This window comes from Thamnophis sirtalis, unplaced genomic scaffold, assembly GCF_051295495.1.
Source record: "Thamnophis sirtalis isolate CommonGarterSnake01/CBP01778 unplaced genomic scaffold, rThaSir2_p1.2 scaffold_10, whole genome shotgun sequence".
NCBI lineage: Eukaryota > Metazoa > Chordata > Lepidosauria > Squamata > Natricidae > Thamnophis > Thamnophis sirtalis.
The window spans coordinates 27,627,548-27,643,571 of NW_028261390.1; the positions used below are offsets into that span (position 1 = coordinate 27,627,548).

Sequence of the window (16,024 nt, forward strand, 5' to 3'; positions counted from 1 at the left end):
TCTTTGTACATTACTATTATGAGTAGTGTGAGTCAAATGATTGACAGAATAAAATATTTTACATATTTTAGGAAGGACACATTTATTTTCTACAAAAAAAATATGCAATGGATTTTAAGCAATCTAGCATTAAAGTAAAGGTTCCCCTTGTGCATATGTGCTAGTCGTTCCCAACTCTAGGGGACGGTGCTCATCTCCACTTCAAAGCCGAAGAGCCAGCACTGTCCGAAGACGTCTCCGTGGTCATGTGGCTGGCACAACTAAACACAGAAGGCACACAGAATGCTATTACCTTCCAACCAAAAGTGGTCCCTATTTTTCTACTGGCATTCTTACATGCTTTCGAACTGCTAGGTTGGCAGAAGCTGGGACAAGTAATGGAGCTCACTCCGTTAGGCGGCACTAGGGATTCGAACCACCGGCCTTTCTGATCGACAAACTCAGCATTTTAGCCACTGAGCCACCACGTCCCTATAGCATTATTTACCCATACACATTCTGACAAGACTTAGATGACAATTCTGCTCAAAGTATTATCTATCAACTTTACTCCAAGGTTTCATAAATTCATTCTGAGGAGCAAATAAGTGTCCTATGCTTTGTTTCCCTAAAGTCTCCTCCCTCTGTATTTACCAATTTAAATAGCTTGTGATGTTGAGCAGAAAATACACTTAAACTGTAGTGGAAGGCAGGCAGGCAGGAAGGAAGGACCTGACTCCTTTCTAAACTCTTAGGTCAGCAGAAAAGTGTCACCCAAATATTCAGCACATGGTTTTGGATAAGGTACTTAAGCCCTTCCATAAATCATGATGCCATCATAAATACCAATCAGGGTGATAAAATGCCCACTGGGAAGGAAAAGTGTTACATTGCTTATCAGGACAGCTAATACATTATGTCCAACCAACTGACAAGAGCAGTAGACTAGGATCACTTCCACCAATATCCTGCACTCATTGAACACTAAAATGAAACCAGGCCTTTCTGGTTCTCTGACATGACCTTTTACTTTCTTCAGTTTCCTAACAATTATATTCTAAATTCTATTTACTAACTTGATTCAGCACATTTGTATCAAAAAGTAACATTCTAGTCATTGAGGTGTACCATAAGACCCTGTCTTAATTTTGGGGAAACACAATAAGAAAACACACACACACACACACACACACACACACACACACTAAAAAAAAGGCCAGGAAATAAGCACTGTAAGGAATGAATATTTACAAGTTTCTGCAAGGCATCAAGTATTTGAAAAGAGAATAAATAAAATTGAGGGAATAGAAAAAATGAACTCTTAGGGAAAAAATAAGCTTCAAAGGAATTTGTAATAGGAGTACATCAATCCAGACTATAGCATTCTGTCACCATTAATGTAGTGCTACATTTTGTTCTATATTTTGCAATAGGTAAAATATGCCCTACTATTTAATTTCTTGGAATCTCAGCTTTCTATTCTTTTTTTTTTCTGTGTGGAATTGGAACTGGCTGTGACTAATTAGGAAAAAAGATCTTACAGTTATTATAGACTCTATTTACTGAAAATACCACCCCTTGTGCTTATATTTACTATAAAAAAGCAAATTTTATTTTTTAGGAGATGAATTTCAATCAGGAAGCAAACTGAAAACAGAACTGCTAATATAAATAATATTTTTGTACAAAACTATAAGGAAACCATATTCAGAGTGTTGTGTATAGTTCCAATCACAGAATTTTAAGAACGACAGTACAGAGCTAGAAAGGATAAAAAAGACTGTTCACACAATGATATAACCAACATGATTAGGGGTTAGAAGCTTCTTTTTTAAAAGAAAAGGCTACAGCACTTGGTTTTTTTAAATCTTGGACCAAATGTAAGGGATGATATGGTAGGGGTTTATAAATCATACATGGCATAGATTATGTGAATGCAGACAAGTAATGTTAGAACATCGGCTAAAACTAAATGTAGAAACAGGAGGTCATATAATCAGCTCCTACAAGATTTAAGCTAATTATAACCTAATCACCCAAATGATTTAATGGAAAATCTGTAAAAATTATCATGTACCAGTAATGAAAAATTGGAAGGAACATAACATTGAAAAAGTATCATATTTTTCGGACTATAAGTCACACTGGTGTATAAGACACACCAAAATTTTGAAGAGGTAAGTTAGAAAAAAAAGTTTTTGTCCTCCCTACCCGCAGGAGCACTCTGCAAGCTTCAGCAGGGCTGGGGGAAGACAAAAACTTCCCTTTTTTGTGAAAACAGGCTTTTTAAAAAATGGAGGCATTTTTGCCTTCCCCCAGCCCTGCTGAAGCCTGCGAAGTGGTTCTGGGGGCTGGGGGAGGTCAAAAACTCTTCCATTTTTGTGAAAAATGGCCCATTTTTCGCAAAAATGGGATGTGGGGATGGGGCTTCAGGAGGCCAAAAATGTCTGTATTCAGTGTACAAGACTCACCAACATTGCCACGCTTTTTTAGGGAGGGGAAGGTGCGTCTTATACTCTGAAAAATAGTTGAGCAAGAGAGGGTTAAAATATTGTGGGATGTTTTAACCAAAACTAATCAAGTTTTGTTTAATAACATGCTAAATAACAGAGTGCCAAGAGCTAAAAATCAAAACTGAAAGATTATAGAATAAATCAACAACAGTTATCAGCACCAGAGTGCCATATTAAAAATCTGGGACAACAGTTATAAAATCTAAGCATTGTAAAAATTTCCACCAGTCAATTGCAAAAAAACTGTACTGCTTGGATCCACAAATATATTATGCTGAAATATTATCACACTCTAGATCAGTGATGGTGAACCTTTTTTGGCTCCTGTGCCAAAAGCGGGGGGAGCGCCGGGGTGTCGTGCGTAGGCATGCCATACCCATAATGCTATGTGTGCGACACTTTCCACCGGATGCGCATATGCGCTCGACCAATGACACCCCCCCACACTTTTGGCCTGGTTTTTTTGCCTTCTCCGGGCTCTAGGGCAGTGGTCCCCAACCTTTTTATCGCCGCGGACCAGTCAGCCTTTGATAATTTTACCGTGTTGCGACGACACATTGATTGTCGTGGGGGAAATAGGGGGTGGGAGTATTAGGTATCTTCACTACCATATATAAAAGGAGATACTATCTTAAATAACAAAGTGGGCCCCCACCTCCAAAATATACTAAAAGAAAAAAGATTCCATGTGCTCAACTAATTTTTTTTTAAATCATCACTATATTATGGACTACAGACATATATATATATATATATATATATATATATATATATATATATATATATATATATATATATGTTATATTTATGCTGATAAATAAATAAAGGGAGACTAGTATAGATCTATTTCAAGCTATTTAGCTCTCATCAGCTAGCCATACCCAAGTTTTTGGGAATCGAACCTGTGCTCTATTGCCTCCCAGGCAGGGAGTTAACCATTTGAGCTACAGAGAACGACTCCTTTATCAGCCAGCCAGGGTGGGAGGGGTTGTGACTTTAAGTATGTATATATATATATATATATATATATATATATATATATATATATATATATATATATATATATATACACACACATACATACATACATACATGCATGCATGCATGCATGCATGCATGCATACATACCGTACGTATGTACGTACGTATATATATAATGTCCAAATAACAGGAAAAGCGCTTCAAGGACCAAAGTATATTCCTTTTTTGCAGCCTTAAGAGAACTCTCGTTTTTTGAGGCTCAGAACCAGGCATTCTCGTGGGCTGCAAAAAGGAAACGCGACCCGGGAGCGCAGCCTCCAAGAGTCCATATCGCCAATAACTACGCGTGGGGGGAAAGGAAATGTGTTTTGTGAGGAAGAGAAAGAGCGCGCTTCACTGATGCCCGTTGGCGAAATTTTGGAAGAGAGGCAAGAGACTTCAGGCACCGAGCCCCCACCCCTGGCTGCGGCAACTGGAGCGGGCGGGAGGCAGGGAAGGGGTGGGCAAGACCGCCGCTTTTCCACCGTGCGCTGCCCCCCATCTCCCCTCAAAAGACCCCCCCCCCTCGGCTGCCCGACGTTCTCTCTCTCTCTCTCTCTCTACCTCTCCCGCCGTTCCTTCTCACAAGCCAAGGCCGGGCGGGGAAGCCGCCAGGGCCTCCAAGGGCTCCGCTTCCAGCGCATGGTCCGCCCCCTCCTCGCCTCGCTTCCAGGCGAGCCGACTGAGGTGAGAAAGGAGAAAGAGGCGGAGGCGTTCACTGAGGGGACGGCTGACTCAGGGAGGGGGCGGAGGTGGTGTAGTAGCGGGGGATTCTTCCTCCTCGCCTCACTTGCTCCTGTGCTTCCGCGCAGCTCCCCCCCTCCGGCGACGGCGCTGCATGAGTGAAGAGTCGGCCGTTGCATGGCCCCCGGCCGCTGCAGCGATCATGGCCCCCGGCCGCTGCGCGGCCCGGTGCCAGGTACTCCACGGCCCGGCACCGGTCCGCGGACCGGGGGTTGGGGACCACTGCTCTAGGGGCTTTCTAGGAGCCTAAGGAGGGTGAAAACAGCCTCCCCTCCCCCCCTCCGGAAGCCCTCCGGAGGCCTCAGGAGTTCCCTGAAGGCTCTGGAGGGCAAAAAACGGACCTACAGGGAAGCCAGAAGTTCAGGAATTGTGATTTGCGATTTGTCCAGAGGGCCTCGGGAGGGTCAAAAAAGGCCTCAAAAGAAGGCCGAAGTCAGTTGGCCAGTGTATGCATGCACGCTGGCCAGATGACAGGGCAGCACCTCACATGCCCTAACAAATGGCTTTCTGGCACGCGTGCCATAGGTTCGCCATCATGACTCTAAGTTCTTGGGAAGAACTTGATGTATATGAGGGACAATGTCAGCTAGAGAACTGGCAGCTGTGATTTCACATTGTTGTGTGCATAACATCTGTGTATCCCAAGTTCTTGGGAAGGACTGTACAGCTGAACAAAAATGCCAAATCCAGTCTATCTGGCTGATAGTACATGTACACACAATAACAGTAATAATCAATTTTATATGCCATTTAACCGCCAGTGACTCAAAAACATTCAGTTGGCCACTGAGTGACTGAAAATGCTGGATTAGATAGGTTTGTGGTCTCATGCAGCAGGAATCTCTTTATGATCTATGTTCACATACCCACACATTTCTAACAAACATTATTTGAAAACATTCAGGATAGTTTTTACATGTGCACACATTCCTTGTCTTTTTTCTAAATGCATGCATACATGCAAGAAAAGTGATCTAAAATTTGTGTCAGTGGGATAAAAAAGGCTCCCATGAGCTGATAGGAACCATGTGAATAGAAGTCTGGCCCAAGGCATATATATCTAAATGTATTTCCAAACAAAGCTGAAAGTTTGTACTTATGCCAAAACTTCGGTCAGCTAGAGTTTAATTTATTTTCAAAGAATGCTAAAAAAAATTTTTTTAACTTATATTGTAAGTAAATCTACTGGGTTAAGAAGAGTTGCAGGAAAGCAAATGGCTATTGAAGAATGGTATATAGAAAGAAAGGCAAATTTACATCAATATCAAATATTAATTAAGACATGAATGTTCACAAAGATCATTTCTCCTAAGGGATCATTTATGTCATTAGGTGGAATCCCCTGGCAGTGCAAATACGTGAATAAAAACAGATTGATGTCCAACCTCTGCATAAGCACATCCAGCAAAAAGGTTATCACCACTTTCTTTACATGTGGCTCATTTGTATAACACTTAATTGGAAATTGCTTTTAATTCCTGTAGATAACTTTATTCCATATCCTGTACCCTGGCCTAATTGAAATGAGGTCTTGACCTTGTGTGTGGCATCCTTTTAGCTACTTAAAGAAATGTAATATACTTCTTCAATATGCTACAATAACCAATCCCAATCATTCATAGTGCCCTTCTTGGCACCTCTTCCAATTCCTCTGATATTTATAAAAATGAACCTAATACTCAAGGTGGGTCTGACCAATTAAGAATTCTATGAATAACTATTATTTGGAAACTTCTTTTCCAAAATCTATGTTATAATGCTTATTCATGTTGTGACAATCTATTATTGCAACATCTTTTTTTACTAGGCTAGATAAAAGCAGCTGGCCATATTATTTTTCTTTCTGATAAAGAACCTACACTAACTTCTTCTAAATTTGTCTATTATTTTTACCTATTTGTGTAATCTGTGCCACCTACAAATTTGAAACTATATCTTTATCTCTTCATCTAAACCATGAAGGAAAATGTTGAAAATATCCCAAAAAGAAATCTTATTACTCTGATATATCACTCCACTTCTTGGATTACTTGCTATATAGCTCCAGTTTAATAAACTATCACTTAAGTTATGGTTTTCCAAACAGTTGTACATTCAACTAATAAATTTACATGCAACTCATACTTAAATCAGCCTTCTAATCAGAATATAAAAAAATTATTCTCACAATCCACTAAAGAAGTCACCAAAGTAATAATTGTTTTCAAAACAATTTCTTTATTATATGCTCTAGCATCATTTTTCAGATGGTGCTTTATAAAAATTCAAACTCTCTGTTCCAAAGGCATTTGGAACAGAGAGTTTGAAAATTCCAAATCTCTTTCGAAACTTTAAGACTTACCCAATCCTACTAATCTGTAAACTCCATGGATAAAAAAAGTAGAGATGTTCTTATTGGGCTGGTGGCGGGGGAAAGGCAAAGAAGAAGAAAAAACTGATTAAGATAATTCCTAAAGAAAAAGAGTGATGGTGGGAAGGGAAAATAATAAAAACACAAAAGTCAAATTAAAACAAAGAAGAAGCATGTACAAGAGATGTATGTGACAATGTTACTTTCAATACCTGTGCAGCTATAACTCATACAAGAAAGCAAAAGATGCTACTGTTTCAACTAGCTTTAAAATGACTTTGCTTGAATATTGGCAGAAAGCTATTAATGGTAGAAGCAGTTGGACAATGGGACAAAAAATTAACAGAATAATGTATTATCTTATCTCCAGACCTTCAAGCAAAAATTGTATAGTTAATTCTCAGTTCCTGGTTGGGCAACAAATAGAATAGTTAACAGTTACAAGCCTCTTCAAACTCTGATTCAATATCTGAAGGGCAAGTGGGATATGATAAAATGTCTATAAATTTACCGGAATAATTGCCAGATTGAGGGATATTAAAGAAGTATTCTTGTCTTATGAAAAGAAGATTGCATTAATTAATCCACACTTCTACTTTAAAAAGTTCATCTTATTTCTTAGTTGCAATATATTAACTAAACCAGGCAGAGAAATATTATGTAAGACAACAAAGTACATAAGGCAAGAGAGATTAAGTTTTACTTTTTGTCTCTACACAATTCTCTGCAACCAAACAAAAAAAAGAAGGAAAAGAACTACTCTCAAACAATAGAAAATAAAAGATGCAATAGAACACATATTATCCATTAGTTCAGGCTTATGCACTAACCTAATGCTAACTGGAAATGAATTAAATCCTGCCACAATGAAATTTTAGACTATTTCTTTCAACATCCAAAAAAGGCTAAAGCCTGTAAGCCAAAAAAAAAAAAAAAAGGTGCATGCCTAATCAGTGGACTGCAGTTAAAGGTTTTCTCCTTTCCATACTGGGGAAAACCCAGAGGATTGCAGAGGGAACCATGTTCTATAAAGAAAACAATCTACATTACAGCCAAAACCTCATGTGAACAAATGAAACTATAGGAAGGTCACAAAACCAGAAGCCAGTCTTGAGTTTTGGAAGATCTGGGGGAATAACCACGAAGTTCCTAAACTGTAAGATCCAAGAAATGGCAGAAAGAAATGGAAAAACTGAGATCAAGTTTACCATTTTGTCTAGTAATACAAAATGACTTAAATGCTTCCCAGCACTTCAAATCATTTTCAGCTAATTTCAGACTTGAACACATAATAAATCAGAACTACACCATGCCAGTTCTGATAACTTAGAAGTGTTACTTTTAAACAAAGATTACCATTTTCTTTATACAAAATAGACTCATCGTATCTAAAATAGTTAACAGTTTCATTGCCAAACATGAAAAAATTATGAAATTAATATTAAAAACTGAATATGGTTATAATTATTTATATCCATTGCTCAAAAAGAAAAGTAAATAGAAACTACAAAACTTTGTATTGTATGAAAATTTGAACACACTATTTATAGTGTGTTTAAAATAAGAAATAAATTTGGAAGATTTTGAATAGTGAAGTTTATTATTTTACTATGCAGAGTAAGTAATGTATCAGTTTTCATACAATCCAGTTTTTGAATAGTTGATCTGTGCTTTAATAAAAGCAATGTTAAAAAGTCTCATTCGTTATAATATATTATGTAAGTATTAAAGATACTTCTGTAGTAACAAACCTTTTACTATAAGCAAACATGTTACATTCTGCATTAAGTCAATGATTTTGTGTGTGTGTGTATTATATATATATATATGTGTGTGTGTGTGTGTGTGTGTGTGTGTGTGTGTGTTTGAACTGTTGATTTGACAATTCCATGATAAAAGAGTTGAATCCTTTCCCTCTCCATGTGATTCTGATTCAATTTAGAATTATATAAATAAAAATTACATTGAATATTGATCTCATCTCTAAAATTTGGTCAAATTTCCTAAAACTTCTTATTTTAGGAAGTTTACTACTGTATACTATTTTTTCACAGGAGAAAGTATTTTTCTCTTGTATTCCCCTGTCCCGTGATATTATTTCCAACTACAGATCTGATGTGTGGTTTTTAACATGTCTGCTTTCTAAATAGCAACATTTAATTATCATACAGTAGATTCCTATATTGAGTAATATTTATACACACAAATATATTCAGTTTTTAATTCATCTATAAATCATAAGATTTTTAAAGATACAAAAAAGGAATCATAAAGAAATTATGATGAGCCTTAGTTCATTAAATAAATTATATATAAATCCTAAAAAAAAACCAAACTTCCAAATAATTGCACTACCCAAATATTTTCATACTAGATGTCACTAAGCATTTGGACAGGGATACATTACGACTCTAAAAGGGAACATGTCCAAAGCCCAAACTCAACTATTATTGTTGTAAAATTGATTTTAGTTTATGGTTCTACAAATATGAAGATTCTTTATACTGTAGAATGCCATCAGCAAGTGCTATACATATGTAGTGTTTTTTTCTTTCTTGTTCTCTTCTTCCAAGCCTCAAAGACCAAGAAGCAATCATATCAGTTGCAACTATGCTTTACTGTCTTCAATTGCATAGAAGGAGAGAAAGGAAGGAAGGAAGGAAGAAAGGAAAAATGAAAGAAAGAAAGAAAGAAAGAAAGAAAAAAAGAAAGAAAGAAAGAAAGAAAGCCAGCCAGCCAGCCAGCCAGACTATTGCTGTCTCTTACGGCCTGGAGAAATGAAGAACAGAAAGCTAAGAGTCTGTGTGACAGAAGAAAAAAAAATGAGATGTTTGTTGGAATTTTTTTTAAGAAGGGGGGATCCAAACCACCTTTTCCAACTTGCCAGCATAATTGTAAAGACATTCCCTCACTATATTAAGTTCTGATGTGTGGAATTGAATCATCTGAATATCATCCATAGTGATAATCCACATCCCATGAACATTCAGAATTGTTTTAAATGTTTCAAATAGCATGATAGATAAAATTATAAGTTCTATATAACACAATAACAAAAAAATCAATGACATTTACCACCACCTTATTAAATCAGTTAGCGATACAGAAACAGAATAACTAAATAACTGCAACTAAATAGACTGAAATGTGCCCAAGACATCAGTAACAGTCAAATACAGAACTGATGCCTCACCATCTGCTTGTCCTCTCCAAGCTATTTCCTTCTGTGCACAACAATAAAGTAGTGTATTATTTGTTTTGTAGTTAAGAAATGATTTGCATACATTTCCTACCATAGAAAGCTCTGTTCTAAAAAAGACCGGCTACAAGTACTTTCTTAAAGGTAAAGAGTTCCCTTGCACATATGTGCTAGTCGTTCCCAACTCTAGAGGGGGGTGCTCATCTCCGTTTCAAAGCCTAAGAGCCAGAGCTGTCTGAAGACATTCTCTGTGGTCATGTGGCCAGCATGACTAAATGCCAAAGGTGCACGGAATGCTGTTACCTTCCCAACAAAGGTGGTTTCTATTTTTCCACATGCTTTCGAACTGCTAGGTTGGTAGAAGCTGGGACAAATGACGGGAGCTCACTCTGTTATGTGGTGCTTAGGATTCGAACCGCCGAACTGCTGACTTTTCTGATTGACAAGCTCAGCATCTTAGCCCGAGCCACTGCATCCCCTAAGCTACCATATTTTTCCAAGTATAAGACACACCTTTTTCCCTCAAAAAAGAGGTTGAAAAGCTGGGAGCGTCTTATACACTGAATACAGCATTTTTTGCCTTCCGAAACCCTGTCCCTTCACCAAAATGGCCATGCAGAGCCTGTAGAAGGCTTTCAGAGAGCTCCTGGGGGCTGGGGAAGGCAGAAATGAGTGAAAAACAGGCAATTTTTTGCTCAATTTTGCCCCCCCAGCCCCCAGGAGTACTCTATAAGCCTATAAGGGCTATGCATGGAACTTTTTGATAAAAAATGGGCCCGTTTTTGTGAAAAATGGGCCATTTTTTGCTCACTTTGGGGGGGGGACGCTCACCCCCCAGGAGCCCTCTACAAGCCCCCTAAAGGCTATTGATGTCTTTTGGGAGGGAAACGGGCCCATTTTCTCAAAAAATATGGCCATTTTTGGGAGGTTTGCAGAATGCAAAACCTTTTTCTTTTTTATTTGCCTCTTCAAAACCTTGGTGCGTCTTATACTCTGGTGTGTCTTATACAATACTTTCTTAGCTAATATTAAATAACTCACTTTACTTGAAACACTATTATGTTTATAATGAAATGGAAGCAACCTATTTGCCACAGACTAAAGGCTAACCTGAGTCCCCTCAGGGAAAAGGGCGGCCTATAAATGACAAATAAAACAAAACAAACAAAAACAAAACCATATCCCTACATTCTCTCACATTTAAGAAAATGTGTACACTGTACATCAGTTAACATGTATGAAAAACAGGTATCACATATGCCACATCTTTTCACTTCCACCCCAACTACAATTAATTTTAGTAAGTTCACTTGTTCATTTGTTAAGTGTTTAAAAGTCTGATTCATATAAAAAGTTTGTTTACATGTAGTCTTCTAACAGCCATAATAACAATGATAATTTATGCATGCAAAACTATTGTAACACATTATTATGCTGTAAAAATTATAGAAAGCATAAGCATATTACCTTATATACGTGGATAGGAATATCTATGATGATGTAGATGAGATCTCCCAAGGCCAGACTGGCTATCAATGCATTAGGTCCATTCCTCATACATTTGTTCTGGTAGATTATCCGCAGGAGAGTTGCATTTCCAACAAGCCCAATGATGAATACTGCACAAGAAATTACTGTATTGATATGTTTTAAAGTACTAGCTATTGTGGGACGCCTTGCACAGCGACTGTTGTTAGTGTTGGGCTGATGGGCAAGAGTAATTAATTTATCTTCCAATTTTGTGGCAGAGGTTCCAGAATCATTCAGGCTGGAAAAGTCTCTTTCCGAACCTTCACTGATGACAGATCCAGTTACAAAAAGTGCCAAGATTATCCAAAAATGAAATGTTTCCATTTTTTAAATCTTCAAAATCAAGAAAATATGTTTTATTTAAAAACCTACAAAGAAAAAAATAATATTTATGTTGCAGTATTAGCATTGTAAACAAAGCTTCTATATCATTAAACAAAATGAGAAATGATTTTACTTTTAAAAGAGATCATCAGAAAACAAAATGTCAATCAAGCATGGGAAATCAAGAATCCAGGCAGTTCAAGTGAATTATACAGCTTTATTGCAACTTTTAAGCTTTCTTCGAGAATCTGAATTACAGGTACTCCTCAACTTACAACAGTTCATTTATTGACCATTCAAAGTTACAATGGCATGGACTTATGACCATTTTTCACCCTTAGGACTGTTGCAGCATCCTAATGGGCACATGATCAAAATTCGGATGCTTGACAACTGACTCATATTCATGACAGTTGCAGTGCTGTAGCATCATGTGATCTCCTTTTGTGGCTCTGTCAAGCAAATCAACGTAGAAGCCAGATTCATTTAACAACTGTGTTACTAACTTACAACTGCAGTGGTTCGCATAACAACTGTGGCAAGAATGGGGCAAATGGCGCAAAATTCAGTTAACATTTTTTTTTTGTTTAGCAACAGGAATTTTGTCCTACTCCAGAAGAATGCCTTACTTCAGAGATATAAGTTCAGGATCTAGTTCCAGAGCAACCCATAGAAAGGTGGTGCAATATAATGCATTGAATAACTTTCATGTGACTCTAATCATGGTTTTATGTTTGAATGGATCATTTTAGTATATTACTAGCTTTACAATTTATCTTCAGTGCCAATTATTACTATCTAAAGAAGTAAAAGTAGAAAATTGTTCCTGTTTCCTGACATTCGCATACAACAGAAAAAATTTAATGTGTTCAACTGCCTTCCCTTCACCATTTCCCTCTTGCTAACAATCAATGTTCTGAGCCACTGTATTTTGCATACTTCTTCAGAAATTTCCCTTGTCTTCCCTAATATCATTCAAGTATTCCTTCTACTTGCCTGATCCATCACAGTCTTGGTATCCACAGTTATAGGCTCATATATTAAGTACTGTTTCTTTACTTATTCAAGCTCTTTTGACAGAAGTGATGGGTGTTTATTGTGATCGCTTTATTTTTATTTGAACTAAGAACTGCATTCGAAAGATATGCATATCCTTTGTCTAAGACAGCTTTCTTCAACAGTGTTTTGGACTACAAATCCCATAATCCCAAAACAGTGTGTTAAATTCTGTTTAAATTCTGTACTGCTGCAGCATTGCTAACTAAAGAAAACTAAATGGGATTAAGTAAACTCCAGGTTTGGTTTACTTAAGCAATTATAATATAATCCCATTTAAGAATGCTCAGAATGAATACGTTGTGGCATTTGTTTCTAAGGCAATATGTTTATGCCTGCCATCTTAAACTGATTTCAAGCAGAAGATAGGTTACCAGGTGAAGGATGAAAACATTATAAGGAGTCTTAGGGAGCAACATCTACAATATTGACACCATGCAATTACATATTTGTGTCACAGCATCTGATATAATATATAAATTATGGTATATGTGTTGACACATTTCATCCTTAGTTCCTTTATGCTTAAGCCACTAGGTAACAGCACTTAGACTTATATAGGGCTTTTACAGCCTTCTCTAAGTGGTTTACAGAGTCAGCATATTTCCCACAATAAACTGGGTTCTCATTTTACCCACCTCAGAAGGATGGAAGGCTGAGTCAACCTTGAGCAGGTGAGATTTGAACTACTGACTGCAGCTAGCAGTCAGCTGAAGTAGCCTGCAGTACTGCACTCTAACCACTGCGCCCCTTCCACTCTATGATGGCAGGAGAGTGGTTCTATGTACCTTTGCCGCCATCTAATGGTTATCTATATTCTTGCAACAATGATCTCATAACACTAAATTATTATTTCATAGACTTATACCCTATATTTTCTCAGGAGTACCAGGTATTTACAGTTCATTTGATACTCCAATTTTACCACACAACGACCCAGTGAGGCAGGAGGGCTGACAGAGAGTGACTAAACGAAAGTCCTTCAGTGAGTTTCCATGGCTGAGGAAACTTGAACTTACTTCTTAATCAACACATTGGCCTTATTTTAAGTTGGCTGAATTGTCTTGACTTTAATAAAACTAAAATTACTATCTTAAAGATACTAAATTAAATTAAATAAAGATTAGTTGACTTAAATCCCCCTGAAATAAATGTATTTTAAAACATGACTATCTTGTACAATACACAGTACAGCTATATGTGCCTGCTTGGAACTTAATTTCTGAATGTTAGCTGTACCCATGTAAAGTATATGCTGAAAAGTATATTGAATTTATTCTAATCTAACATTAATTTAATCTAATGAAGTATTGTAGCAGTAATGACAATGGTTGAAAATTGAATGATATGATATTTACTGCTAAATCAAAGATGTGCCACTTTGACAGTAGTAAATACTCATAACTAGCCTTTTAGTAGTGTGTGGATGGCCAAACTTCAAAAAGTGTAGAACCGAACTTGAGCAAAAACAAAATTCAAATGGATTTTATTTATACTTTAAACAATTCCAACTGTAATATAGTTGTTATCATTATCATGTAGTTGCTAGTTTATGCAAGTCTGGATGTCAGCTAAATTTGTATGTGATTTTCTGAGTTGCATTCAAATTAAATAGATTTGTTCTTTAGAACTAAAATACTGACTGATGTTAATCCAGGCACATGGGATTTTTTTAAAAAAATTGGCAAAGAAATGGATTTATTTCTTTTTAAGTTTCTGTAAACTTAAACCAGCGTGCAAACATATTTTGACATAATAGCATTTTTCTGAATAAATATTTTAAACACATTATTATACAAAAATTCATTGAACCCAAAGACATTCACAGATCATATAATTTTTATCCTGTTCCAGCTTAGATAAATACCTAAGAGAAAAGAGGAGGCATTAGAATCACTTTTTTTTACTTTTAAGAAAACTATGGTTCATTTCACAGAAAAACACACGCACGCACCCCTCTCCGCCCTTCTACCCATTTAACTCACGAAAAATAGAGCCTTCCAATTCGTAGGGAACTGAGATCGTTTTGCTCGAGAACTTCAGTACTTCAAGGTTAAAAGTTAACTGCGCGTCCAACCCGGGTCGGTTTCCGAATAGACTGTATTGCAACTCCCATTCTGCTGGCTGACATATGGGATTTGTAGTACAATATTCCTGAAGGGCTCCTAATTGGGGAACGGCTCATTCAGTTCAACATTACAATCAGGAGGTTGTGAGTTCGATCCTAGGTAAAGGCAGATGTAGGGTCTCCTGCTTGGGAAGGGGGTTGGACTAGATGACCTGCAAGGTCCCTTCCAACTCTGTTAATCTGTTTACACTGTCCTTGGTAGACGGTGCAGACAAAACCAAGTCGTGAAGGCGGTTTTAGGTGGGCGTCAGAGCTGGCCGCCTCTTTTGCAGCTAAGCCGACTCCAAGCAGATCATTTCAGCTCGGAGGCTTCGGTTTAGCCGCTACTAGAAGAGCTTGTTTCCTTCACTTATCTTTCCACAAAATTTTAAAAAGCGGGGGGAAGCGGAGACGGCAGCGGCGCTTTAGGAGCTGCTTCTCCCCCTCCTTCCCACCTCGCGCCTCTCCCGGGCTGGCAGAAACTAAAGCGCCGAATCCTCGGCTCCAACCACGCTTTCCTCCAATACAACCCACCGTTTGGCGCGGTCCCGAAAGAGAAGCGCTCCTGCCGCGCGGAGTCCGAGGCGGCGCGGGGAAAGTTCGGGGCTCGAGGCGCGCTGCCCCGCAAGTTGGCAGGAAGTGGCTTCTGGCGGCGTTTCCTCCAAAAAGACTTCGTAGAAATCCTCCCTTCTCCGTCTGGCTGGCTGTCTGGCTGTCTTTGGGACTCTCCACCTCCACTGCTGGAAGGAGAGCGAGGGAGGGAACGGTTGGATCAGCCCCCTCTTCTCCCCCGCTCTAAATTTGGAAGCTGGGGGTGGGGGAGGGAATTCCAGTGAAAACCGAGTTGTTGCCAGAACTATAATCGAGCGACCGCATTCTGTTCCTATGTGCTGTGTGAACCCAGTTATTCGGTGGTCAACTTTATTATTATTATTATTTGTGCTACCCCAGGCTATATGATGCAACCAGTCACAAATTGCTAGGATCACGCTATTGTATATCACTGCAATGATTAATTTTGTTTGCCATTAAGATGCAAATCACAGGGGGTTTTTTTTTGTGTGTGAGTTCTCACTTCATAATCATCAATGGCATCAAACCATTGCTGTAATCAAAGTAATTATCATTTTCTCTTGCATATATAAAGCCAGCCACTGTAGATTTTGGTTTTTCAAATAGATCTTCAGCACTTGTAGAAAGGC

The 16,024-nt window shown here is 38.0% G+C and overlaps 1 protein-coding gene across 1 annotated transcript in view; it reads right to left on the reverse strand.

Moving 5' to 3' along the window:
• Window positions 1-15,538, reverse strand: part of EDNRA (endothelin receptor type A) — a 41,799-nt gene extending 26,261 nt beyond the window's left edge. The window contains exons 1-2 of the mRNA XM_087724332.1: window positions 15,357-15,538; window positions 11,273-11,703 (exon numbers count right to left, since the gene is read on the reverse strand). Coding sequence (XP_087580458.1) covers window positions 11,273-11,659 — 387 coding nt within the window. The 5' untranslated portion in view covers window positions 11,660-11,703; window positions 15,357-15,538. The remainder of the gene's footprint in view (window positions 1-11,272; window positions 11,704-15,356) is intronic.
• Window positions 15,539-16,024: the final 486 nt, after the last annotated feature.